The sequence below is a fragment of the Marmota flaviventris genome, chromosome 10, assembly GCF_047511675.1.
Source record: "Marmota flaviventris isolate mMarFla1 chromosome 10, mMarFla1.hap1, whole genome shotgun sequence".
NCBI lineage: Eukaryota > Metazoa > Chordata > Mammalia > Rodentia > Sciuridae > Marmota > Marmota flaviventris.
In genome coordinates, this window is record NC_092507.1 from 117,667,804 (window position 1) to 117,694,694 (window position 26,891).

At 43.5% G+C, this 26,891-nt stretch overlaps 1 protein-coding gene across 10 annotated transcripts in view; it reads left to right on the top strand.

Moving 5' to 3' along the window:
- The window catches only part of Arhgef11 (Rho guanine nucleotide exchange factor 11), a 111,784-nt gene that overhangs the window by 62,643 nt on the left and 22,250 nt on the right, over positions 1 to 26,891 (top strand). For 6 of the 10 annotated variants that reach the window (XM_071618322.1, XM_071618316.1, XM_071618320.1 and 3 more), the window contains exons 2-17: positions 2,763 to 2,854; positions 3,840 to 3,938; positions 7,553 to 7,602; positions 8,359 to 8,416; positions 9,181 to 9,356; positions 10,139 to 10,210; positions 13,867 to 13,986; positions 15,801 to 15,846; positions 16,415 to 16,491; positions 17,573 to 17,710; positions 21,578 to 21,652; positions 21,857 to 21,958; positions 23,071 to 23,169; positions 24,170 to 24,212; positions 25,671 to 25,767; positions 25,920 to 26,042. In XM_071618322.1, the coding sequence (XP_071474423.1) occupies positions 2,763 to 2,854; positions 3,840 to 3,938; positions 7,553 to 7,602; positions 8,359 to 8,416; positions 9,181 to 9,356; positions 10,139 to 10,210; positions 13,867 to 13,986; positions 15,801 to 15,846; positions 16,415 to 16,491; positions 17,573 to 17,710; positions 21,578 to 21,652; positions 21,857 to 21,958; positions 23,071 to 23,169; positions 24,170 to 24,212; positions 25,671 to 25,767; positions 25,920 to 26,042 (1,467 nt within the window). The remainder of the gene's footprint in view (positions 1 to 2,762; positions 2,855 to 3,839; positions 3,939 to 7,552; positions 7,603 to 8,358; positions 8,417 to 9,180; positions 9,357 to 10,138; positions 10,211 to 13,866; positions 13,987 to 15,800; positions 15,847 to 16,414; positions 16,492 to 17,572; positions 17,711 to 21,577; positions 21,653 to 21,856; positions 21,959 to 23,070; positions 23,170 to 24,169; positions 24,213 to 25,670; positions 25,768 to 25,919; positions 26,043 to 26,891) is intronic. The other 4 variants (XM_071618323.1, XM_071618326.1, XM_071618324.1 and 1 more) reach the window with 2 other exon arrangements.

The window sequence follows — 26,891 nt, forward strand, 5'->3', positions numbered from 1 at the left end:
AAAACTCCCTTCTGTGAGTCCCTTTCTGGTTGGGGGTGCTAGTCACTAGTTCTGCATGTTTTCTGAATCTTCTTGCCCGGGTCCCCATTGTCTGACACTGTGTGGAACAAAGGTCTCCATCTCCATCTGCCGTGATGGGGTGTGTTCTGTTCTGCACTGTCCAGGTGACCGCCACTAGCCACGTGGAGCTCGTAAGCCACTGAGACTAATAACTCAGAAAAACAATTTTAATTTTTTTTAGTTGTAGACAGACACCATACCTTTATTTATTTACTTCATGTGGTACTGAGGAGGATTGAACCCAGCATCTCACGTGTCCTGGGCAAGCACTCTACCACTGAGCTCCAACTCCAGCCCAACCAACAATTTTAATTTTTAAAAAATATTTTTTAGTTGTAGACACACAATTCTTTGTTTATTAATTTATTTTTTATGTGGTACTGAGGCTCAAACCCAGGGTCTCACATGTGCCAGGCAGTGTTCTACCACTGAGCTGCAGCCCCAACCTTTAAAATTAAATTTTAAATAGCTATGTGTGATTTGTAGCTTATTGCATGAGTACAGGTCTAGAATCTAGAACATAAGAGAACCTCTGTTAAATGATGTGTGAAGTCGAATCTTTACCCTAGACAGGAGGTGGACCATGAATGATGGAATGGGATAATTTTAAAGAAAGAACTTGAAGTTTTGGCAAGTTTACCTTTTCTGGCTTGTGGGGGATAGAGTAGGAGGAAGGACCAGTGTGGGCAAAGCCAGAAACCATCCCAAGTTAAAGAAGCAGGTAAAGAGCAGGGACCAAAAATAGGAACACAGCTGTGTCAAGCGTAGGCACACTGTGGACAAGACCATCTCTGCCTTCACAGACCTTCCAGCCTGGATTCGGCAGCTTTCTAGAAAAGTGGAAAAGAGTTGCCCTTAGGCGTTGGTGCTGTAAGATGCCTAGGGATGGGAGTTTGGGGAGATACCAGAGGGGCACCTAACCAGCTGCAGGCCATGCTTTCTGTTACGTGCTTTGGTGACAGCCTGGCTTGGGACAGGACAGCCTTTCTTCTGAGTACATGGGAAGCTCTAAGATTTTAAGCAGCAACATGACATGAGTAGATTTGTATCTCAGTGAGCTCACTGCTGTGCTGGGGTGGTTTCCATAGGCGGGTCCTTCTTAGCTGTAGTGTGGTTTCTCTTTTGAACCAGCATCTCCAGTGTCTTGTCTGGTTTATGTTCGTTTTGTTTTCTTTCTCTTTCTCCCTTCTTTCCTGCATTGCTATCTTCCGGGCCCCACGCTCTCTTCTTCCTTGATGTCCTACTCTCTCTGATCCAAAGATCAGCCAGTAAAAAGCAGTCTCACCTGTCCAGGTAAGAGGGGTGCCACTATGTGGGGGGTGTCCCCCCTTTATATTTAAAATATATTTATTTGGTTTTTAAATAGATGTTGTCTTCACATGGTTTGAATTTAAAGAGTATAAAAGAGAATATAATGATAAATCTCCAGTCCCATCCTCATGCCCAGCCACCCACTTTCTCTCCTCAGAAGCAACCAACGTTGTTTCTTTTGTAGCCTTCCAAGATGTTAAGTATTTTACATACATACGCAAATATATAAGCAAATAATTTCTTTTCTCTATTATTTACTGTTGATAATATCTTTACTTTTTCCCCTGCAATAACATATCCCCAAGATCATTCCTTATTGTGTTATATAAAGTACCTTCTTATTATTTTATATGTCCAAGTTCTGTATCATTGTTTTATTTATATAAAATAATGCATTAACTAGTCACCCATTTTGAACATCTAGATGATTTCCAGTGTTTCACGATTATAAACAATGCTTCCATGAATAAACTTCTACTTAGTCATTACTTAGCTAGGATAGGAATTGCCCTCTTCAGAGAGGCAGCAACTATTGATTGATAAACTGCCAACTTGCACACTTATCTAAAAAAAGGAGGGCCACGACAGTGATTTCCTCTGTTCCTGTCGGGGTCGTGAGTAAAGAAGAGATGAAAGAATGAATCTGACCTGGTCATCTGTAGTCACAGATAGTTTCTAAGCAGGCACCTCAGGCTGGCTATGGTTGGAAATCACTACCAAAACCAAACCAGATTGCTGTTCTCCCGTGGAGCCCCCCAAATAAAAAGTGTGCCAGAGGCCAGTTACCCAGTAGGTTAGTACTAAATGCCGAGTCACCCTCCTGGACACTGCCATTTTGGAGAGGTGGAACCTTGAGGGACAGAGAGGTGGGACTGAAATGGGAGCTTGTGTCTGCTACAGCCATTGTGGCTCTGCTGTGTCCGTGACGGCTCTGCATGTGTCTGACCCGCCATGTCCTTCCCCTCAGTCTCCCTTTTCTTTGCAAATCATCGCTTAACACTAACTAGCTATTTGTTTTTTCCTGTCTTTTTCTCGCATTCATTCTCTCTGCTGCTCCATCAGCCCCATTGCAGCCTGGTAAGACCCCATAAGGACGTGTATGTGTGCACATCCCCTTCTTGCCATTGTCTTCTTGTCACCTGACTCCATGAAGGGTTGTTTCCTTTCACGCCCTGCTGAGTCTTAAAGAGATCACGCTTGCCCTGCTAGGCCAGGAGATTCCACATAGGTGATGTGGCCAGCAGTGTAGACATGGCTAACCCAGATTGAGCAGATTAAACGTGGGTGGGTTGGTCTCTCCTTGTTGAAGACTCAGGGCCCTTTAAAGAGCCTCCTTCTGCTGGTCCCTCCCTGCCCAACTCACTGATGTGCTTTCCTTGCTCCTTCTCCAGGTTAAGTAGCCTGTCTGCTCTGGGAGATTCCGCACCTGAGCGCAAGTCCCCTTCCCACCACCGCCAGCCCTCTGACACCTCAGAGACAACAGGTACCTTCTCGGCCCTTAGCCCATAGACATAGAGGTACACAGCATCTGTATACTTCAAATGTACAACACCTTAGTCTTTATGTTGAGCACATGATGTGCACCAGGCATTGTGTTACAGATTTATATAAATTGCCTCCTTGACCCTAGAAAATAGGTTTTATTATCCTTATTTAAACATAAGGGAGCTGAGGCACAGAGAAATCAAGAAACTTACCCAACTGCACAAGCTAGTTGGGAACAGAATCAGGACTTGAAACCAGTAGCATTTTAGCTCTAGAACCCATGCTTGAATCACTACAAAAATAGTCACACATGTGTGGTATCTATCACACAGTCACATGGATGGAGAAAATTGGTAGGCATAGCCTTGGTTTCTTCCTTTTTTTTTTTTTTTTTTTTTAAGTTCTGTACTTGGATGTTTATGTGAATAAAAGGTGTTTTTTTTTTTTTCCTGTTATTTATCCTTCTCTGGATTTGGCAAGGGGCTGGCCCTGAGTCACCTGTGTGAGTTATCCAGCTCTGCAAAAACAGTCAGTAAGCGCTTGTGACCTACCTGCTCCATTCATTGGGTGTAACTTGACATAAGATTTCCAGTCCACCCAGCAGAGCTGCTTATTTGTAGTGTTAGTCTTTGGGACATTGGCTAGACTTGGCCCTTCCCTGTTCTTCAGCTAGTATCACCCAGACAAACCCAAAAGGAACAGATATGTAGAAGAGAGACACACATCACAACACCTCAGGGAAGGACCATTTCTTGTATGAAAGACAAAAGTGGATTTCAGGTTTTGCCAGTCACGGAGCGAGGCCTGTTACTGTAGTAGTGTGTCACGACAGGATGAATCTCAGGATCCTGGGGGTGGGGGGGGCGGGGAAGACTCTTGAAGGAAGACATGCCTGGGTCGTTCCTGGGCTGGCCTTGGCTGTAGGTAACAGCCTTCTTATGATGCTGCCTGCCCCACCCTTTTCTCTCTCTCACTTCTACCAGGTCTTGTTCAACGCTGTGTCATCATCCAAAAGGACCAGCATGGCTTCGGCTTCACAGTCAGTGGGGATCGCATTGTTCTGGTGCAATCTGTGCGGCCTGGTGAGTACAGCATCTTTCCTGCTCATGGCGGGCAGTTCTTAGAAGGCTTCACATATGTGACAGTGCTGCATGACTTGGAGAATGTGTGCTTCAGGGAGCCCTGGGAGGCATGAGTGAAGTGAGAACTGGCTCCCCAGAGACATCTGGAGAACTCTCCACAATACCAAGCCACAAGGCCGAATTTCCCAGGATCACACTACATGCCTGCTTCCCCAGCTGGGAAGTGCCAAATCAATGGAACAGCCCTCAGTCACCAGGCAAATGCCTGGTTGCTATCAACGAGAGCCCCTCATACTGGCTCAGAAGTTGCCATGGAGGCATCAAAGGCCTTTCATACTTACCTTCACCATACCTGGCTAAGTGCATGGGTAGTCACTTTAACTTTTTCTTTCTTTTTTTTTTTTCTTTTTTCCTTGCTATACTGGGGATTGAACCCAGGGCCTCTTGGATGCTAGGCAAGACTCTGCCATGGAGCTACATCCCTAGACCCTCACCACCCCCTTTTGTGTGTATGTGTATGTGAGACTAGAGATTAAACCCACTTGGCACTCTACCTCTGATTTATATCTCCAGCCCTTTATAGTTTTTATTTTAAAACAGGGTCTCACTAAGTTTCCCAGGCTGGCCTCAAACTTAAGATCTGCCTCAACCTCCCTAGTAGCTGAGATTACAGGTGTGCACCACAGCACCTGGATAGATGGCCACAGGTAGTCACTTTCTATAGAGGTTTGCAATTGGAGACAGGCACACTGTCCAAACATTTTACATTTGTAATCGGTTATTATTAAGTAATGCATTACCGAAAGATAAATGATTTATGTCAGGCTTTATATCAGATGAGTGGTATTTAGAAGTTTGGATACTTTGTAGTTCAAGGCATAAATCATATCCCTTCTGATCTTGGGGAAGCCCTTTTAAGAAAAACAGGATTTCAGGAGTTGTTTGAATGACAGAAATGAAAAACAGATCAGCAAGACAGGAATTTGGCAGGAAGGGAGTGCAGAGTAGGGAACGCCTCAATCACATGACCTTTGCATATAGAAGAACTGTAAAGAGTCAAAGCTCTTTCATATACCAAGTAATGGAATCATTGTTAGTTGACCCAGGTTGAAGAAGAGAGAAAGGAAGGTGTATGGGAGAGCATAAAACAAGTATCCCTAAAAGGGGTGAACTTCAGTGTGGCAAATGGGACTGAGTTGGTCACATGAAGCATTGTAGGCTTGGCTTATGGGAGAATCCAGGAAAGGGTAGGAAGCAGGCTGGCATTTCACCCTAGGCATAAAAGGGGAAGGGAAAATATACTTGTAGTAATTTTGGAGAAAGACTTGATGTGTTTATAAGAAAAAGGAAAAGAGAATTTCAAAAGTATGACTAAAAGGAGATACAATCTGTGGACCATACAAGGATGCGCATAATTACAGCTTCTTACACCCAGGAGCTAACTTTGATCCATGGGGGATGTGTTTTTCATACCTAGGGTAAAGCTCTGAAAAGATAGTTTTATTCCTTCCTTCCTGTGTTTTTAAGGGTTCCTGGACTAGGATAGGACAGAGCTAGTGGAACTGCCAATAACTTGAATTTTGCTTATGCAGTCTTACTAGATACAGAAATGATACCCCTCCGGTGAAGTGTCGGTGCACTTCTCCTTGGTTTTTTGTTTTATGTTTTCTCTCCTCCTCTTAGGCTGGACAGAATCAGACCTAGAGAGAGGAAAAAAAAAAAAAACAAACAGAAAAATGATTTGCAATAAAGAATGAGTTTTAGAATGTATGTGTGTGTATACACCTGGGTATGTATGTGTTTTAGGGAAGAGACAGACAGACTGACTGGCTTCGTTTGGATTAGCATTAAAATCACAAGAGTAATAAAGCAGTTGGTTGTTTTCTTTTCCAGATAGTAGGTTTTTTAGCTCACTTCCTGTCTCTGTGTTCTGCCTACATCAGAATCACCAAAGCCCTAGAATAATTGAAATCCCTATTCCTAGGCTCAACCCCAGAAGTACGAAATACTTTCTGGCAGGAGAGCCAAGGATATACTCATTAACAAATTCCCCTGGTGATTCTTGTGCTCACTGAAGTTTGAGAACTTTTGCTCATATTATTTAAAGAGTTCAGTTTCTTTTTTTTAAAATCACTGAGTTATTAGAGTTACCTCATGTGTTTTATGTATTTAGGTGAGATAGCTCTTTCCTCCCCGGCTTTCATTTCTACATGACTGTATAAGAATTCCAAGTTATTTGTAAGTACTCTTCCATAAATAGCACATTTTAGATGAGGGGAGTCTGAGGCCCATAATGAAAAGCCAAATTGGAATATAGTCATTGCTATATTTTTTTCTGTATGTACTAGAAACATCTAGATGTGTTTTGTGGGAGTTTTCTTTTGATTGGATGAATACAACATACAGATTTAATGATCATCTTGGGGCAAATTTGTAAAATATAATTTTTATGTTCCTCATTTACTTGTTTTGGCATTAACTTGTTTCAGGAGTGTAAGTACTTCCTGGGTATAAATTAAGCCAGGAATATAAGGCATTTTAAACTATGAAGTGGTCAAAACCACTGCTGCCTCCAGTTAAGTGATAATCTGCAAAGGTCAATAGCACAGTCTTCTGAGTGTCTCTTAGTCATCCATCATCAGAAGACCTTAATCTGGTCCATTTTAAACTATAAATAGTTTAAAACTTGTTTTGAGCCTCTCAGAACTTAGGAACTATCTGTTTGAAACTCTTGCATTTATTCTTTTCTCCATATTCCTAATAATTATGATTATTTTACTAATTATACTTTATTTCAGTAAACTCATTTTTTCCCACTGGATAATAAGAAATAACTTTTATCTGATCTTTTTTAAATTAATTTATTTATTTTTGCATTACAACTCTTAATACACCATTATACCATAATTTATCATATCTCTGATTATATATAAGGTATGTTGACACCAAATTCACATCTTCATACATGTATTTTGTATAATGATGAGGGAGTCCTTTTACCATCCATGCTATTCCCCTTCTCCCTCCTTTCCCTCCACCCCTATTCCCTATCTAGAGGTAATCTTCCTCCCTTGCTCTCCCTCCCAACCCCAAGATCTTTGAACATATCTAGACACATACTCTTCCCAGAACCTGGCCCTGCTTATCTCCTACCTTGACTGGTTGTCAGAAGTCAGGCTTCTGATCTAGGTGGAGGGAAGAGCAGCAGATGTGACCTTATATAGTTCACTTCAACTTAAAAGTCCTTAGCCAGACACAGTGGCACACACCTGTAATCCCAGAGACTCAAGAGGCTAGGGCAGGAGGATGGCAAGTGTGAGGCCAGCTTCAGCAACTTAGCAAGATACTGTCTCAAAATATGAAAATAAAATAAATAAGGACTAGGGATGTAACTCAGTGGTAAATCTCCCCTGGGATCAATCCCCAGTACCAAAACAAAAGTCCTTTGTCACTGGGGCAGCATGCGGTGTCTGCCCAGACTGGAGGTGCTTCACACATTGAAATGAAATGAAATTTCTTTCAGAGAGGAGGAAATTGCACAGGGACTTTAGTGTAGAGTCAGTGGTCTCTGGGGAGGATTGTGGGGTTTTGCTGACCAGGCCTTCTCCTTACAGGAGGTGCAGCCATGAAAGCTGGTGTGAAAGAGGGCGACCGGATCATCAAAGTGAGTGGCCCTGACACCCACCCCCAGGAGAGGAGGCAGGTGTGCAGAGGCTGTTCTGGCCCTGGCTGGTCCTGCAAACTTCCATTTCCATACCAACTGTCAATCAGACCCTGAGTTAGGGGTGGCACCATGGAGGGAGCATAGTAGTGTAGTGAGAGAAAGCAAAAAGAGAGCTGGGTTCCATGTTCTGGACCCAAGCAACCACACTTCTAGAATAGGTTTTATTATCCCCATTTCAGAGATGATAAGAGTAAGATTAAAGCCTTCAGACTCTCAGCTTAATAAACTGTCCTCCATGCTGTGCTGGCCTGAGGTCCTGCCTGGCCTATTCTAAACTACTTCATCTGCCTTATCCATTCAGATCTGCTGCCTGCAAAATGGAGTCCTGTACGCATTAAGTAAATCCTAGAGGCAGAGACTCCCAATCCTCTAGTAAAGAGACAGCACTTGGGGCCAGTTGGCATACACATGTGTGAGGCAAACTGTTGGATGAGCTAACCCCCTTCTCCAAAAAATAAAAAATAAAATGACTGAAAAAATGAAGACAGGTCTTGTTGATGAAAACTCATAGGCTGGCAGGGGATGCAAACACTTGGCACATGTGAATAGAACAAATTCATAATGTGAATGAGAGTAATAAACAAGTGACCAGATGTAAATAAGGAGCATTGGAAAATGACTTCCTAAAGAGGCATTTTGATCTTAGAAGCCCCTAGTTTCTCTCACTATTACATAATATATTTGTCCCTTCAACAGGTCAACGGCACCATGGTGACCAACAGCTCACACCTGGAGGTGGTAAAGCTTATTAAATGTGAGTTGGAGAGGGGTGACAACTAAAGAAGTAGAGGCCAGGTGGACGAGAGGGAGGAAAGAGAAGGCCTACTGATCCAGACGGCTTCTTTGGTAGATGTTGAGGCTGCCGAAATTCCATCTGGTGTGATCTACATGGCCCTTCAGGCACAGAGCCCTGTTACTTCAAGTAGAGATGTTTCTCATCAAACATCTTCATTTTTAACGCCCGTCTTTGCCACTCTTGTTTAGGCCATGTCCTACTGAGACCAGGTCTCTGTCCTCTCTCTCATTTGCATTCTTCCTCATCTAATTCTTCTTTAGGGAGCAGGGTCAAAAGTAGTTTATAGCCAGGAAGATCCAACAGTTGAGTCTGCATGGGTAATTAAATAGAAGCAGCAAGTGCTGAGGAAAGAATTAAAGGATGTGAGGAGTCTGGGAAGTGGAGGGCTAGAACTTGAGGACCTTCCATGTGCCAAGCAGGCAGTGTGCTTGGGCTTTGCACTGGCTACTTAATTTAGTAAGGTAAGGGAACATTTCACTAAATATCCCAAATAATTGTGGTTGAAATTCTGGTTGAGGTCTCTGCATGAAGGAAGGTAAGGAAGTGGAACTAGGTTGATGCAGGGTAGAAAAGCAGGAATTGGAGAATGATTGGGGCCTTAAAAGTGAGGAGAACATAATCCACAGGATTATGAGCTTAATGAAAAAAGAATCCCTCCTGTATCGTGAATGTCGACTGTCCAGGACAGCACAGCTCGAGCAAGCCTCTCTGTTCTCCTCCAGCTGGCGCCTATGTGGCACTGACCCTCCTGGGCTCTTCACCTTCATCTGTTAGTGTCTCTGGGCTCCAACAGGAACCATTCCTGACAGGAGCTCCCCGAGTCATCCCTGTGATCCCACCACCTCCACCTCCACCTCTGCCACCTCCACAGCGCATCACAGGACCCAAACCTCTGCAGGTAATGATCCTCCTGATTCCTCCGCACTCTGTGGTCCTTTTGAAGAGCTCTCCATTGGGGACCAAGTTGACTGGGGTTGTAGTAAGCAGAGACAAGCCAAAAGACATATAAACAGCATCAAAGAGTTAAATAAACATGAGGGTTGCATGACAGGGTGCTTCATGCCTCCATACCCTCCCATGTAAATGAATATGAGACAGTAACATTCATTGTGTTCCCTAAACCTGTGGAAGGCCCTCCAGAGGCCCTCTGAGAGTGCTTCTCCTCACTAGGGATGGGCAGAAAGCATTGCTTAGGGACCGTTGTGGTTAGCATCGGGAGACTATGCTACTAAGTCAAGGAGTAGGAGCATGGCTTCCTGGAGAAGTGAGATCCGGAATTCAGTCAGTAGAGGGAGAGTCAGAAAAGGATAAAAACGGATGAGATCCTTCAGAGTAGTAAAGCCTGTGCAAAGGCATAAAAGAGGATAGGATGCAAATAGGTATAAGGAACAGGATTTTCTCTTTGGAAAGAAGACAGAGCCAGCAAGTCCCTGGAGAAGTTAGAGAGCAGTTTGATACCAAAGGTGATGATGGGCAAGGCTTCTAGGAAGCTCAAGAAAAAAAACAAAATAAGGTTTTATGTTTCCTGCATTCCAGCAAGATACTGAATGTTACACAAATTCCACTTATGACCTTGACTTTACTCTTATACCTTTTCCTTGCCCAAGAATCAGCAGATATAAGAGAATTAGCATTGAGGTAACCCCCAACTTTCACTACAGTTATATTTTCCTTTCCTAGGATCCTGAAGTTCAAAAACATGCCACCCAGATCCTCAGGAATATGCTGAGGCAAGAGGAAAAAGAGTTACAGGTGAGGTCACTGCTAAAGGTAGACTGGCCATGGCCTTAATGAAATACTACAACACCAGAGCAACTTCAGCGTGCAGACCATATCCCATCACAGTTAAAACCCCAGCGGACAACTTCAGGACCTGGCATTGGCCAGTAGGATCTGATAAAGCAGAATTTGACCAATAAAATAAATGGGATAATAGAATTCTTTGGATAACAGATAAGAATAGTGAATGTGAAGACTAAATACAATTAAGTAACATGGCATGCAAACTAAAATAAGGGAACATTAGAACTGGGGAAAATCAGGTAATCCTCAGTCACAAACACACACACACACACACACACATATAAATCTAGAAATCTAGACCCTTATTACTTCACAAATTAACAAAATTTAATTCAGTGGATCAAAGACATAAATGTCAGAACTAAAGCTGTTTTTAAAAACTGTAAAACTCTTAATAAAACTTAGGTATAAATATCCATGATCTTGGATTAGACATTGATTTCTTTGAAATGACACCAAAAGCAAAAATAATTCCAAAAATATCATCAGGTTTCATCAAAAAAGTAAAAGGACAGCTCTCAGAATAGAAGGAATTTTTACAAATTGTATATCTGATGAGGGTCTAATTACCAGAATATGCAAAGTACTCATACCCCAACAATAAAAAGACAACACAGATGGCAAAGGATTTGAATAAACAGACTAAGGACTAAGGGTGTGGCCAAGTGGCAGAGTACTTCCTAGCATGCTGAAGGCCCCATTTCCAGCGCTGCGGGGGGAAAAAAAATACAAATACAAATAGCCAGTAAGCATTGGAAGAGATGCTCAACGTTGTTAGTTATACAGGGACCCTGATCAAAATGACAGCAAGATACTACTTCACAACAATTAGGATGGTTATAACAAATGACAATTGTTGGTAAAGATGTGGACAAATCTAAGAAATACTTGTTTTTATTTTATCTAAATATTCACTAATCTCTTTCTACCATTGATGGTAGGAATATAAAATGGTACAGCCACACTAGAAGAGTTAGATAAATCTTTAAAATGTTAAACACAGAGATACTATATGATCCAGCAATTCCTCTCCTAGGTAACTACCCCAAAAAATATGTTCACACAAAAGCTTGTATGTGAACATTCATGACAGCCAAAAAGTAGAAAGTCTCTCAGCTGGTGGATAAGCAAAATTGTCACATTTTCAAACCACACAATACATGTAATTTGTCCATAAAAATGAGTAAGTACTGATACATGCTATAAAGCAGAGAACCCTGAAAACACGCTAACTGAAAGAAGCCAGGCAAAAGTCCACAAATTTTTTGACTCCATTTACTTGGAATGTCAAGAATAGGCAAATTGATAGAAACAGAAAGTAGTTTAGTAGCAGAAGGGGGAAGCTGGCAATGACTGCTTATAGGTACAGCTTTCTTATTGGGGTGATGGAACTGTTCTGGAATTAGGTGGAACATGGTTGCACAGCTGCATGAGTATATACTAAAAACCACTGACTTGTATACACTTAAAGATAATGAGTCTTAAATGAATGATCTCAGTGACAATTTTTAATAAATTTAAAAAATACTACAACTGCCCAAAAGAAGCAATAATGGTTTATACAGTTATCAGGAAGCCTCATGAAGTGATGCTTGTGTTGGGTTCAGTCTGCTATAATTAGAAAAATGAAAAATGGCAGTGGGTATAGAGATTGGAAAGTGATTTGGGCCTTAAATATCTTGAGGAGCTTGAAGTTTGATTGAAGGAATTTAAGTAGGGGACTTGTCACATTTTCAAACCAGTGTTCTCCAGAGGCATGTGTGAAGTAGATTGACATAGGAGACTGTTGTAGATAAAAAGATGATGACATATTCAACAAGAAACAGTAGGAGTCAGAACAAAAAGAAGGGAATAGGGAAGGGAAACATCTCAGAAATCAGATCAGTGGAACTTACCAGTTGGTAAGGGAGGAAAGAATGAAAAATGGCCACAGTGTGGGTGCCTGGCTGGTGCTGTCGGTGGAGTAAAAGGGCAGAGAGGAAGAGACCTTCACAGGAAAAAGTGAAGGTCAGCTTTGGGTTTGCTGAATTGGGGGTGTCCAAGAGACATTCAGATAACTACTGTCCTCCAGGTATAGGGAGGTGAACGGGGATAAAGCTGGAATAGAGATGCTCAGTATAAAGGTGATCATTGAAACTGGGGTCTGGGTGAGACCACCCAGGGTGCCAATGCAGAAAGAAAAGGAGAGCCAGGGACGGTTGGGGAGCTTACGTATTTCTTTGGTCCATTGCACCAGCCTCTAATATGACGTCACTGAGCTAACAGGCAGACACCAGGTTATATATGCTGAGGAATGACTGGGATGTAAAGAACAGGGACTCTGAGTGTAGGGTGCTGTTCCGAAACATTTGGTTATGAAAGAAAGGAGAAAAATGAGGCCGTGGCTTGAAGAAGAATCTGCGCTGGTAGAAAGGATTTTATTATGGTGTTTTTAAGTCAGGGAACTTGAACATTTTTATAGGATGAAGGGAATAAGCCCCTGGAAAAAGAAGACTTTGAAGATAAGTGAAAAGTATCCAGATAGTACCCGTAGTCAGAGGGATCCGCTCTGTAAGATTCAGACGGTTTCTCTGCTGAGGCAGGAGGAGAGACGGCTACAGGTGTTTTGAAGTGGAGTGAGTTGGGAAAGTTCTTACCAAATATGTTATCTGCTGGCACTGAGGTTGGGGCTTGATGGGCATGGAAAAGAAGAAACATTAAATGTGAATTTCAAAAGGTTGTCAGGTAGCAGGAATCCCCAGATGAATCTAGCTGATATGTAAACACAACATCTTTATTTCTTTCACCAGCAAAGTTTGTCAACTATCTCCTTTTGAAGTAAAATATTAATAGCTGCCATGTATTCTGGTGTGTAATATGCACCAGATATCCTGCTAAGCACTTTACATGACCTCATTCAGATCTCACCACCATCCCACGAGGCGGTACTGTCATCTCCATTTTATTGATGAGGATGTATTCAAGTGTGTCCGAGTCTGCACAGCCCTCCGTGGAGACTCGATTTTAGAGGCAGGTCTTCCTCGACCCCTGTGCTCCCTTCTGCTGCGTACTGTGAGGAGAGCAGAGTGAGGGCTGGTGGCTTCTGCTGTCCAGGAGCTTCCTGGGGACGGCGCAGGGATATTGACTGCTTGGCCAGGCCGCTGCTTCTCCTCCCCTGGGGCTCTCGTTGTGTGGAGGTATTCTCTTTAGCACTTTACTATATAATGATCTGAACAGTCACTTCAGGACTTCACATTTGAGGTGGAGTCCTAAGTGATGGAGTCTTCACTTAGGAAGCGGGAGGGACTCCAGCCAGGCCTTGAAGAATGGGTCAGATAGGGCAGGCCTTGGTATTTTGTCTCCTGTCTCTAGCTGCCTCATGTGTTCTGTTTCTCATTGCACCCCGCTTTTTCTGATCCTAAATGATGGTGAAATAATGAGCACCTACTAGAAAGCAGAGACCTCTTCTCTTTCCTCCTTGTTTTGGGATAACTGCCTGTTTTCCCCACTGGTGAGTCATCCATTCTCTACTAACCGGCCCTCTGCCTTTTCCCCTCCTCCTCCTCCTCCTCCTCCTCCTCCTCCTCCTCCTCCTCCTCCTCCTCCTCCTCCTCCTCCCTCGCCAGCGTATCTGTGAGGTGTATAGCCGGAACCCCGCCAGCCTGCTGGAAGAGCAAATCGAAGGTGCCCGGCGGCGTGTGTCTCAGTTACAGCTGAAGATCCAGCAGGAGACTGGTGGCTTAGTGGTGAGTGATGGTAGGCATAGCTCTAGAACAGGCACCATGCAGTTGGGCTGGATTAGAACCAGGGAGAAAGCAAGGGCACAAGGCCCTCCTGAGTCACGGCAGGATCTGAAGGCTGAGCTAGTAAGTGTTTAGTATCTTATAAACAATCAAAAGTCAGCTAGCCGATCTTTATTTAGCACCAGAGAGGCTGAACTCTTTCCCAACACTTGGGATACCATATAAAGAAAAAGCCAGTTTCTTGCCCGCCAAGAATGAAAAGAAAGAAATGAAATAAATCAGACTATTGACTCCATAGTCTCCTAATTTTCCTTCCCTTCCCTTCTCACAACCATCCCATGTGATGGCTGTGAGTTTCAAAAGGTCGTCAGATAGCAGGAAGCCCCAGATGAACCTCGGTAGCTTCCTCATGGCTAATGTAGGTCACCTTGGTTTTCCTCAGTATTCATCTGGCAGCTTTTCTACCACCAGTCCTTCAAGTAATGGGTCTTCTCAAAGAAATACAAGTCCCTTTTAATGTCAGCCTACATAAAGGATCCACATTCAGTTGAGAGGGATCTGTATCAGCAGCTCACCACACTCGGGAACATTCCAGAGGGATGATCCTTCATCTGTTCTTGTCTGGGGCTTCACTGTTAGTGTCTGTCTCATCTCCACTAAGCCTCAGTTCTCTGTAAATAACAAGTAATTCTTTAGAAACTTTAAGGTATCAAAGAACAGTATTTGCCAAAACCAATAGAAATGTAAGGCTTATCTACTTTCTTTTTTGGAATATCTAGATCAGAAAAGTTTGGGAAACAAGCAGAAATATTCAAAGTGTTCTTTTTCTGAAGGTTGTAGATTTAGATTATCTTGATTCAAATCCCAGCTCTCATTCCCATTAGCTTTTGAGACTCTTGGGCAAATTACATAATCCCTAGGAGCCTCAGTCTCCTCATTTATAAAATGGAGATACAATAGTATCCACCTAATTGGGTATTGTCAGAAGGGAAGTCTGCCTTATCACGGGGGCCAGTGCCTGTTTACTGCCACTGTTCGTGTCACTGTGCTTGTGGGGTGATGAGTCTGAGATACTGAGCTTGGGATCTGGAAGTCTGAGATCCAGCCTTAGCTTTAGAGCTGTCCTGCAGTATAGCTTGGGCAAGTTGCTAAAGATCTGAGCTGTTTTCCTTATTTATAACATGGGATTAGCAATCAAGGGTTGGTAAAAGATGCAGTCAGAAAAGTGCTTTGTAAATTGTGAAGCACTGTCCACAGCTTCTGGGGCATTCAGTCCCAGGCCAACAGATGCTGTCAGTCCTCAGCAAACTCAAACTTTTCATGTCTTCCCTCAGTCCCTGCTTGAGCATTTTATAGTACTCAACAGGAAGTTCTTTCCTGTATCCAACCCAAGTAAGGGAACAGGTCCTTTGAGGTCTAGAGTAATAAATGAAGGGAGTTTTTTTTTTTTTTTTATCTATTTTTAAAAAACTATTTCTTAGTTGTTGATGGACACAGTACCTTTATTTTGTTTTTTTATGTGGTGCGAGGATCGAACCCCATGCCTCACGCATGCCAAGCGAGAGCTCTACCTCTGAGCCACAACTCCAGCCCGGAAGAGAGATTTTTGCTTTTTAGTAATGGTAAAGCTCCTTCCCACCATTAGGGGTCACTATCCTCTCAGACTGCAAATGAAGCAGTATCTCTTCCAGCCTGGCATTGTTGAGGTAATGAAGCAGAAGTAGCCAAACTATAAGCAAATATGATTCTGATTGGAGGGAATCAGGAGGGGGAGAGGCTCACAGAATTTTCCCACCCTCTGGGCCTTTCTCTTTTAGGACATACTTCCACCCTGTGGTGACACCAGCCAGAGACCATCAGAAGGTGAGTTCCCCCATCACACCTTTTTTGTCTCACATATAGTACAGGTTTCTGATCTATTGTCTCCTCCCCACAAAGCAGCTTCAGGGCAAGAAATGCATAGTACCTGTCCTCTGGAAAGCAGCATAAGGAGAGAAAGTAGTACCCATACCCAGGGCAGTGCATGCGGTAGAAATGCAATAGCATTGGAACCAGGGAAATATTGAGAACACTGTGGTCCGAACAGTTGCTTAACGGCTCCCCAACACTTAGGAGCTCAACTAATACTTGTGAAAGGGACGGTGACCAGAGAGGGCTGGGAACGAGTTGATAGGACTAGTTATGAGAGAGAGCTGCAGTCTTACTCTAGGAGGTGACAGGTCCTGAGCACAGGTGCAGAGGTAGGTGAAAGCTAGTGGAAAAGGTGTGCTGGGAGAACCTGGGGGTCATGATGTGAGAGACCAAAGGAAAACTGGCAAAAGGAAGGAAGGGGGCGCTTGCCCTGCGTGCCCTGTGCACAGGTGCCCAGAATAAAGGTTCCTTGTAACCAGGGCAGAGCCCCTTCCTACTGCCTCCACTCTTTTCTTCCCAGGTCGTCTCTCTCTGGATTCCCAGGAGGCAGACAGTGGCTTGGACTCTGGAACAGAGCGCTTCCCCTCCCTCAGTGAGGTGAGTGCCAGCAGCAGTATGGCCTATTTAGAACTGCATTTGCTGTCCCTGCCTTGGGCCCCTGAAGGCTTTGCTACTCACGGGCCACACCGAGGCCTCTAGCCCTTCGTCTGGGTATCTCTTCTACAGCTCCAGTACTAAGGATTTTAGTCACTGTGCTCTGGGTTCCAAAAAAGGGGGTTTCAAGTGTTTCCAACATGCCAGATCGTTAGATCTGGCTTGTATTTTATCATAGTCAACTCTGTCCTATTAAAAAGAAGATGGAGTAGCAGAAAAGATGTCCTCCTGTTTCATTAACTATAGCACATTTTTGAGAGAAAAGGAGCAAGACATAAATTATCTAAAGCAGTGATGTGACCAAAAACACTTTTCTACCTGGCTAGGAATAATCCTCTAGATTAATGAACCCAGCCTAAATTTCTTTCTATGCCTCTGCTTTTTCTGCTTGAATGGCTCATTATTTTTGGAGTGACAAAGAATTTCAGGTTAAACTCAAAGGTTATCTCTTCTCAGTTTGCATACATAAGCTGTAAGTGAAAACTCATATTGTAAAAGTAAGCAAGAAGAAGTAATGGTGACAGCAAAGTATTTACTCAGGCAGATTAACTAAATGTGTGAATAAGTAGTTCAAAGCATGTTAATAGCCTAATTTCAGATAATAAAAGTTTACTTCATTATTACTTTCCCTGTTGGTAGGAAGATGATGAATATATGTGGAAGGACCAGTATGTGGGAAGGTCACCAAAAAAGTGGCAGGAGGAGTAGTCCTAAGTAATCTATGAGCAAAGATGTGAGAGAGGACATAGTTGGTGATGAAGTGTGTGGGCTGTGGGTTGAGACTGCCTATATTGAATCCAGGGAATACATTATAAGTTCTTTGACCTTGATCAAGACTCATAATCTTTCCAGGTCTTAGTTTTGTTATGTAATAAGTGGGACAAACAATAGTATGTACTTCAAGGTTAATTTCGAGGATTGAATGAGGTGATATGTGAACAAGGGTGCAGTATAGTGCAAGCATGATTATCACCTGACAGTGTTCTGGATGAGGTTCCTTCTCACAGAATTCTCTGTTCTTTAGTCATTGATGAATCGGAATTCGGTACCATCAGATCCTGGACTAGACAGTCCTCGAACCTCCCCTGTGATCATGGCCAGGGTGGCCCACCACCATAGACGGCAGGGCTCAGACGTACCCATCCCTTCATCTAGTGATCAGGTGAGTGATCAGAGCCACCCTGCAGTTCTCCTTTCCCCTGCCATAGCCGCAATTTGGAGGCAATTATTGTCCAGTATATGATCTTGAATAGTTAGACTAAACCCTACTCTGGCCATCCACAATTTGAGAGGATCATTTAGAGAACAAATAGTAAAGAACATGTCTTAGTTTTGTTATGTAAAAAGTGGGGCAAACAGAAGTAGAAATGAGAGTCAGGTGATCTTCGTTTCTCTATGAACAGTCAATGGATTCATCTCTAGGGACATGGCACCTAAGGTGCAGATAGCTGGCCTTTCTTTTAATATCTAGAAAGAATATGAAATGGGTTTGTTCAGTCTCTCCAGAATACTAATTTTCTGTGCTCTCTTTTTCTCAAACAAAATTTTATTTTTTGAAATTGTAATATAGAAAACAAATAAAAGTTCACTGATCTTGACATCTTTGCTCATCCACCTCCCGCTGCCCTCAGGGGCATTTCTGTGGAGCCCTAGGGTTCTACAGAACCTGATTAGAAATCCCATGCTCTCAAGGGTAGAACCGAGTCCATGGGAGATCCAGGTAGACAGGTTTTGGCTCAGTGCAGAAACTTGTAGAAAACCTGGACTGTCTGACAACGTGGTGTGCTGACTTGAGAGCCAGGGAGTCACCTTCTGTGCAAGCAGAAGCCATTAGAGATCCAGGAAGTCATCTCTTGGTCCTGTGAAACAGCACTGCTTAAAATTTACAACTACAAAGATTTTTTCCATGTCTACTTTCTGACTGTATAATGTTATATAATATTTTTCTTCAAGCTTACTTTTTTTAAACTTAAATTCATTTTAAAGGAAATAGGTCACGGTCTGATATTAAAACCAGTATCACATAGTATAAATGCAAAATATAAGTTTAGAAACAATTTTGTGAAGTTCTGTCTACAAGATATTGAACAGTGTGGAAAGAAAACCGCAATTTATATTAAAAAGAGGATGAGGAGCAAGGTTCAGTGGTGCATACCTGTAATCCTAGCAGCTTGGAGGGATAAGGCAAGAGGATCAGCCTCCACAACTTAACAAGACCCTGTCTCAACATAAGAAAAGGCCTGAGGATGTAGCTCAGTGGCCGAAGAAGTCCACCGCACCCTGCCTCCCCTTGTCCTCCTGTTTTCATTCCCCAGTATCCACCCCTCCCCCCAACACACAAGAAATAGGAGTCTTCTTTATAAGATACCTCTGGAGCATACATGGTGGTATTGCTTCTGAACAGCAGGATTGATAGTTTGAGGATAGAAATGGAAAGAGGAATTCTCATTATATGTACCCTTTTGTATCCTCTCAATTCTGAATTATATCACTTATTTTTAAAATAGATAAAACACGCCAACAAATAAACTCTAGCTAGATTCTGCTGCTTTTCAATGGCTTTAATTAAGCCTGAGGCTGATTCTGCCTTTGTAGAGGGTATTAAAGTTAGATTAACAGCAGACTGAAACTTTCTCTGGGTTAATCAAAAGGATTGAATGGAAATTGAAAAGAAACTTTCTTATAATATGATTCATCGTTCCTTAATTCATATCCAAGTAACACCTAAAATTATCTCAAACCTCCACAAAACTCATCTCTCCTAAAATCATCTTGAGATCCATACTGGAAGACATTGTTGTAGGGAAGTATGCAGATGGTATTTTGAAACTCAGTTATCACCTTTTGAATCATGATAGAATATCAAAAGTCCAGTGCAATATTTTAATGAAGTACAATCTAATAACATGGTAAACAAAATGTCAGAATTCTTTGACTATAGTAAGAGTAAGAGTAGATTTGTAAAATTTCTGTTTCAGTTACATGTATGTGTACCAGGTTGCAATGAAAATGAGTTTATTATTGGTCAAAAAAGTTTAAAGTTGCCTTTTGAGATGGGTCTCACTAAGTTGCTTAGGGCCTTGCTGAGTTGCTGAGGCTGGCTTTGAACCTGCAATCCTCCTATCTCAATCTTCCAAGCCATTGGGATTAAAGGCACATGCTACTGTGTCCAGCCTGCTTTTTTAATTAGGAAAAAAAAAAAAAATGTGAATTTGTAAAGACTGTTTAAAAATCCTCCTACCAAACAAGCAAAAAAACCTAGTGCTTTTCATCAAAGAACCAAGTAGAGCCAGAAGTACCCATCCAGTCCAGCACCTACTGAGGATGAAGGGGCTCAGAGACTAGGATGTTTACCAGAAAAAGGAGGATACTTGGAATCTGTCTGGAAGTACAAGTGCAGCACATTGGACCTGGCTTTTTTTTTTTTTTTTTAAATATTTATTTATTTATTAGTTTTTGGCGGACACAACATCTTTGTTTGTATGTGGTGCTGAGGATCGAACCCGGGCCGCACGCATGTCAGGCGAGCGCACTACCGCTTGAGCCACATCCCCAGCCCTGGACCTGGCTTTGTGACTTCAAGCACACCCGTTGGTTTCACTAGGGCTTGCTGTTCTAAACTATGAATGAGTATTAGACTCTGCAGTATCTTCTGGGTCTCTGAGTTCATCATTCTGGCATGGAGTCATTAACTATCCAGGAGAACAGAAAGGGAGTACGGGGCATCAGGGAGGAACTGTCAGGTGAAGCCTCTTGAGAAAGTGGTAAGGAGGCTGGGTATGGTGGACTTGGGAGGCCAAGGCAGGAGGACTGCAAATTTGACACCAGCCTCAGCAACTTAACAAGACCCTATCTCAAATTTAAAAAAAAAAAGCAGGAAGGGGGATGCGGTGGAGGCTGGGGATATAGCTCAGTGGTACATCCTGATTCAATTCCCAGTGCAAAAAAAAAAAAAAAAGAAAAGAAAGTAGTGAGGAAGATAGACCAGGCCAACATCATAGTGGGCATGAGTAAGCTAGGTGGGTTCCAGAAACTCAGCCCTTGCTGAGGAGTCATTGGAAATGAAGAGTAAATCAAGGGAAAACATAGTTGCTAGAAAAACTATGAAAGCTAAAGGAAAAGAATTTGTCCTGTAAACATCTGTTCATGCAGTATGAAGTCCCTTTAGTTAGTAATCATGTTGGTTAGGATTTCGTTTTTATTAAAATTGGCCTGGGGGCTAGGGATGTGGCTCAAGCGGTAGCGCGCTCGCCTGGCATGCGTGCGGCCCGGGTTCAATCCTTAGCACCACATACAAACAAAGATGTTGTGTCCGCCGAGAACTAAAAAATAAATATTAAAAAATTCTCTCTCTCTCCCACTCTTAAAAAAAAAATAAAATAAAATAAAATTGGCCTGAAAGGGAAAGAAAGAAAAGCTAAGGAGTTTGGATTTTAACAGGTAATGGCTATCTACCATAGATTCTTGAGCAGACCAGGGAAATAATAGAAGTAGTATTTGAAAAACATCAGCCCCATCCCCTTTGGTTTACAGAGAGGTAGATCAACTCCATGGCTCTCTGACACTTACTGATCCACCAGTATTAGGTAGGCACACAGCTATTCAGCAGCACTGTGGTAGATACCAGGATACCAGAGTTGGAGAGTGAATCTTTAGGTTGTGGGGTGACTGTTCAGGAAAACAGTGCAGCCCCCAGCCCAGTCATATGGCAGGTGCTGTTTGTTAGCTGATGCTCCCTCCCCAGATCTTTTGCAAACAGGAAGAGAGCATTTTCTCTTACTTCCCATCTTCATATGTCATGTGACCAGGCTGCTCTGAGTCTGCTTCGCCCCACCCAGAAGCAGTTGGTTTCCTGCAAGTGGAAATCATTGCATCTGTGCTCTGAGATTTGGGGGTGGTAGTGAGAGACCAGCGTTTACCAGACCCAAGTAGCTTTCTTTGTGAGTGCTGTGCTGTTACTGAACATTGAAGAGATTGGATTTTCATCCTCTATAACCTCTCATCTCTACAACTTGCCTCTCTACCCCAGGGTATAGATCAAAGCCCGAAGCCTTTAATTATTGGCCCAGAGGAAGATTACGATCCTGGTTATTTCAACAACGAGGTAAGTGTTTCCTGATTTTCTCCTTTCATCATCCTTCTGCCATGCAAGCTGCCCTTGACTGGCACCAGCTATGAAGGGAGCTGGCAGGAGGGAGCCCGAGCTGATGGGCCAGACGGTGGAGAACATGGGAGCAAAGCTGGAGCAGGCTATTCCACTGCCCTTGCCTCTGCACCTACTTGTTATGCTCACCTTTGTGCCTTCCAGAGTGACATTGTCTTCCAAGATCTCGAAAAACTGAGGTCACGTCCAGCTCACCTGGCAGTTTTTCTTCGATACATCTTCTCTCAGGCAGACCCCAGTCCACTGGTAAGCCAGAACTATCAGTCTGGTTTGAGTGCTTGCTTGTGCTTGGCAAAGAGAATCTTTGGCCTCTGTGCCCAGTCTCTAGATGTTAAATATCAGATCCATGGGCATAGTCAGGCATCTTAAGGATTGTGACAATAAGAAAGAGGATAAAACCTAAGCAGAAGAGAGTCTTCACTATGTGTGACACAGCCAACTACATCCATTACCTAGGGAGTAGCAGAAAAGATGAGCCTAGAAAACTGCCATTTTTGATGAGTTTAGAAAGTCTTCTTGGACAAGATGTTCTTTCTTGAGTTTTGTGAATGAAGGAATGAATACAGATTGGCGGAGGGATTGAGAGAAAGGCCCTTGCAAATAAACAGTGTTACTACAAGAAAGCCTGACAGGGTGCAGTAGTAAAGGTCTTCAGTCTGAAGGTGACCACCAGGAATGAACATGCGAATATGGTATCTGCCTGCCCTGGTTGGTGCTTAGGGCCAGCAACTTTGCAGTTTCCCTCATTTTTCTCAGCTACTGAGAAAGAAAGGGATGGAAGAGGGAGTTGATGTCCAGAATACGCCTCTTTCGGAATCACGGATTGCTGCTGCCATGATTAGAGACCAGAACAAATGTCCATTTGCTCAGCAGGACAGGATTACCCATGTGTTAAGTTCCAAGTGCTGGTGTCTCAGAAGCATTCTTGAAAAAAACAAGGCATATCACAGAGAGAAATATCCCTTCAGAAACAACATATAAACAAGTATGAGATGCAAGTAAAATATCAAGCATGGTAAGGCTACAGAGTGCAGGAGTGAAGACCCTGAGCATGTGAGGAAGGGGATAAGGATTACTCTGTCACAGGTTTCTAGAACATTCTAAACCAGAGCTTCTCAGCCTCAGCCCTGTTCACATTTTAGACTGGAGAATTCTTTGTTATGGTAAACAGTTTTGTGCAATTAGGGATATTTAGCAGCATCTGTGGACCTTTCCTGACTAGATTCCAGTAGCACTCATTCCCCTGGTAGTTGTAACAACTCAAAATGTCTCCATACATTGTCATGTCAACCCAGGGGGTTAAAGTTCCATCCCTGGTTGAGAACCACTGCTCTAATACATTTTCTCTCTCCTCGTAGCTTTTTTACTTGTGTGCCGAAGTTTATCAGCAGACAAATCCCAAGGATTCCCGAAGCTTGGGAAAAGACATCTGGAATATTTTCCTAGAGAAAAATGCGGTAAGGCAGTCATGGATTGAATTACAATCTCATTATACTCTTTGGACACAGTCAGAGGAAAAACTAAGCAAAGCAGTCAGGCCCAGTGGAGGCAGGTTTTTAAAGAGATATCCAGGCTGAAAGATTAGGGTTCCTGTTTTCCATCCCTACCTCTCCTCTCAAAAAATGACTCTCTTTACCTGTTTAGTACCACATACAGAATACATACTGCCTCTCTTACTTCTTCAGCCATGTCTGCTTTGTCCTTCCTTAGAGGAAGAGCAGAGGCCTTAGAGATATCAAATTATGTAGATAACAAGGCAAGGAGAACCCAGGTTTCTGAAGCTCAGCCTGATGTGCTGTTGCTACCCAAAGGCAGGAGCTGAAGAGACCTGGAGCATCTGGGCCAGACAGATGAGCACTCTATACATCTGGATGTAATGCCCAGGGACATGTCAGGGACCCCCTGCCAAAAGACTTCTGCCTGCAGGGCACTTCCCAGGTTGACTTTCTAATCTGATCAATTTATTCTGGCAATAAGCTATTAGGATTAATGAAGTTGGGGAAAATTGATTTTTTCGATAGTTTTATATTTGCTCCTGTAAGTGGGTCTTGAGTAAGGAAATATAAGACCAATGTTCTTTGGAAGTGAAAGGGAGGGAGAGCTCATCAGATAGTCTAACAGAGATTTCTCCCTTGATGCTAAATTGCCACCAGTTGGAGCAACATTGTCTATTCTCTGCACCCTGATTGCCTTAAAATAAAGTAGAAAAACTATTTTGACCAAAAGTATTGCCACCCTTAGAATATAATCCCAACTTAATCTGTAATCTCAGATTCTATTTCCTAAAACCTTGGCCTAGAATTCAGATATAGAGTTGGGGAGAGATGAGAGGAGGAGGTAAGAGTAGATGTAGGCAGAAGGAGAGAAAGTAACATGATCAGCCACTCCCCGCCTGCATGCTGTTCGTTCCCGGGCAGCACCTGACTTACACTCCCACCCTACTCTTCTGTTGTACAGCCTCTCAGAGTGAAGATCCCTGACATGTTACAGGCTGAAATTGGTAAGTTGGCTTATTAGTCAGTTTGACTCCCATTGGTGCCCCTATTATCCTGAGCTTTCAGGATACTTCAGAGGACAGAGGGGACATAGAGGACAGCCCCTCTCCCTGGGGAACTGTCCTCTAAAAAGGGAAAATACCCACAGGACAAGTACTCCAGAAAACTTCACAGTAGCTTATGGAAAGGCACAAATGTGACAGATCCTGCCTAAGAGCTCACTCTGCCTGGTGGAGCTTGTTATGTGAAGTCCTTGGCCCTAGATTAGGAGACCTGGTCTCATTTCTCCCAACCTTTTATGTGACCGCTCTGGCCCTCAGTGGGGAGAAAAGTGGACTCAATCAGGGATTCCTAAAATCCAGAGACCTCGGGGCTGGGGATGTGGCTCAAGCCGTAGCGCTCTCGCCTGGAATGCGTGCGGCCCGGGTTCGATCCTCAGCACCACATACAAACAAAGATGTTGTGTCCGCCGAAAACTAAAAAATAAATATTAAAATTCTAAAAAAAAAAAAAAAATCCAGAGACCTCACTCCATCCCACCTGTATAGTCAGTGTCTCTGGAGTAGGTTTTGTTTTAATATTTTTTTAGATGCTGATGGACGCTTATTTTATTCATTTATTTATATGTGCTGAGAATCAAACCCAGGGCCTCACACATGCTAGGAAAGTGCTCTACCACTGAGCCACAACCCCAGACTCTGTCTTGTTTTTTAAGGGATTTATTTTTGCTTTCTTATGAATGTTGATAGCAGCAGGTCCAAAGTGAGGACCCATTGACTGGTTGATTACTCAGCTCTTTTTGATTCCAGAAGAATTAGGAGGGGATGGTGTATAGAGGACGACAGTCTGAGAAGCTCAGCACCCACAACCTTTTAGAGGCTAGAAGTGACAGGCTGCCTTTGGAAAGAAGCTGTTTACATCATGGGTGACCAAGGAGAACTTATGGACACAGAGGATAGGGAGAACAGAGCTTACTCAGAAACAGAGAGTGAACCAACTGGGCCCAGGGACTTGGCCTAGCAGGGTGGAGCTAGATGCTGGGACAGGAGAGGACACATCTCTCGGTTTTATAAAGTGTGAAGTGCTTGCCTTTTTAGTCCTTTGAGCTGGACCAGGGGCAGTAGAAGGGGAATGAGCCTCTCAGAGATCTGCACGTTGATGTCAGACAACAGCATTTGGACATATCCAGTGAGAAGGGCTTCATTATTTCTTCTAATGGAGCATAGGACATCCAGAAAATGTTCTTGCCTTGACTTGAGCCTTAGACATCAGAATTCCAGTCCTGAATCTAGAAATTACCTGAATGGAGTGCAGGCTTCCACTTTCTTTAGGTGAATGGACAGAAAGCCAGCCTCTCCTCCCAGTGTCTTAGGGAGCTGAGACCCCTTGAGATGCTCAGCAGGAGCAGCCTCCTCTTGCCCCCACACCCTGCCCATGCTGCCTTCCCTGGGCTCTCACTACAGACCTGCGTCTGCGGAATGGTGAAGACGTCCGGGGCATTCTATGTGAGGCTCAGGAGGCAGCCATGCCTGAGATCCAGGAGCAGATCCACGACTACAGGTTTGCCAGTTCCCACCCACCGACCTATCTCTCCTGGCGTTGCTTAGCAGAGCTCTCACTTTGCCTCCGCAGTGTGTCCGTCTGCCCCCCTGTCTGTGTGCATGTCTGCTGGAATCTGTGTATATGTGTTTCCTATTCTGTGTCTGGCATAGAACCAAGCGCACTCTGGGGCTGGGCAGCCTGTATGGTGAAAATGACCTGCTAGACCTGGATGGGGACCCTCTGCGAGAGCGCCAAATAGCCGAGAAGCAGCTGGCTGCCCTCGGAGATATATTGTGAGTCTTCAGTTCCACTCCCGCCCCTGAACGTGCCCAGCGGGTTTCCTGTGGGTCTTTTTCCACCCTCTTCCACTTCTTGCTTGATTTTTCTTTCCCTGAAAGATGGGGAGAGCTGAGCCCTCCCATGGCACTTCTCAGGCAAAGGGCTGCTGCTGTCAGGGGAGTTGCAGGGTCTAGAGCTCCTGAGTCATTTGGTGGTTATGACAAGCCACAGGCTCCAGGACACTCTGCTTCCCCTTTCTAGTCCTCTCTGACTTCCCTCCCTTCCTGCCTTTAAGATACTGATACTGAGGGTGAGGCCAGCACTCCCAGTCCCCTATGGATAAAGTTCCTCCAGGAGGCCCCTAGAACTAGGAAACAGAACCATTTTATTGATTTGAAAAACCAAACTCACTTTAGGGGCTTCTGATGCAGCTGCTTTTGCTACACTTCTCCAGTCCCATTTTCTAATGCATAGTGGACACTATAATTCAAGTCTGGCATAGGTTTTGTGGGGATACTTCCAGGCCTTGAAACAATTTTTTGCCCCAATACTGCTTATTGGTAAGTGGTTGTATCACCCCGCTACTTCACTCTGGGCTCTGTGTACAAAATAAGAAAATTGGCATAGATGATCTTGTAGCTTCAACTAGTGCAGTATTCCAGCTTGGCAGATACTAAGGGCATTCCCACTGGTGTGCCAGGAACTTCCACATGGGACACTCCTGAATGCATTAATGAGCAAAGTGGTTCTTTCCTTTTTGGAGCTTACCTATGGTGGAAGAGACAGCAGTAAAGAAATCATGTAGTATATTAAAAATAATAAGCACTGGGGGAGAAAGTAAAGCAGCATGCAGAGGGCCGGAG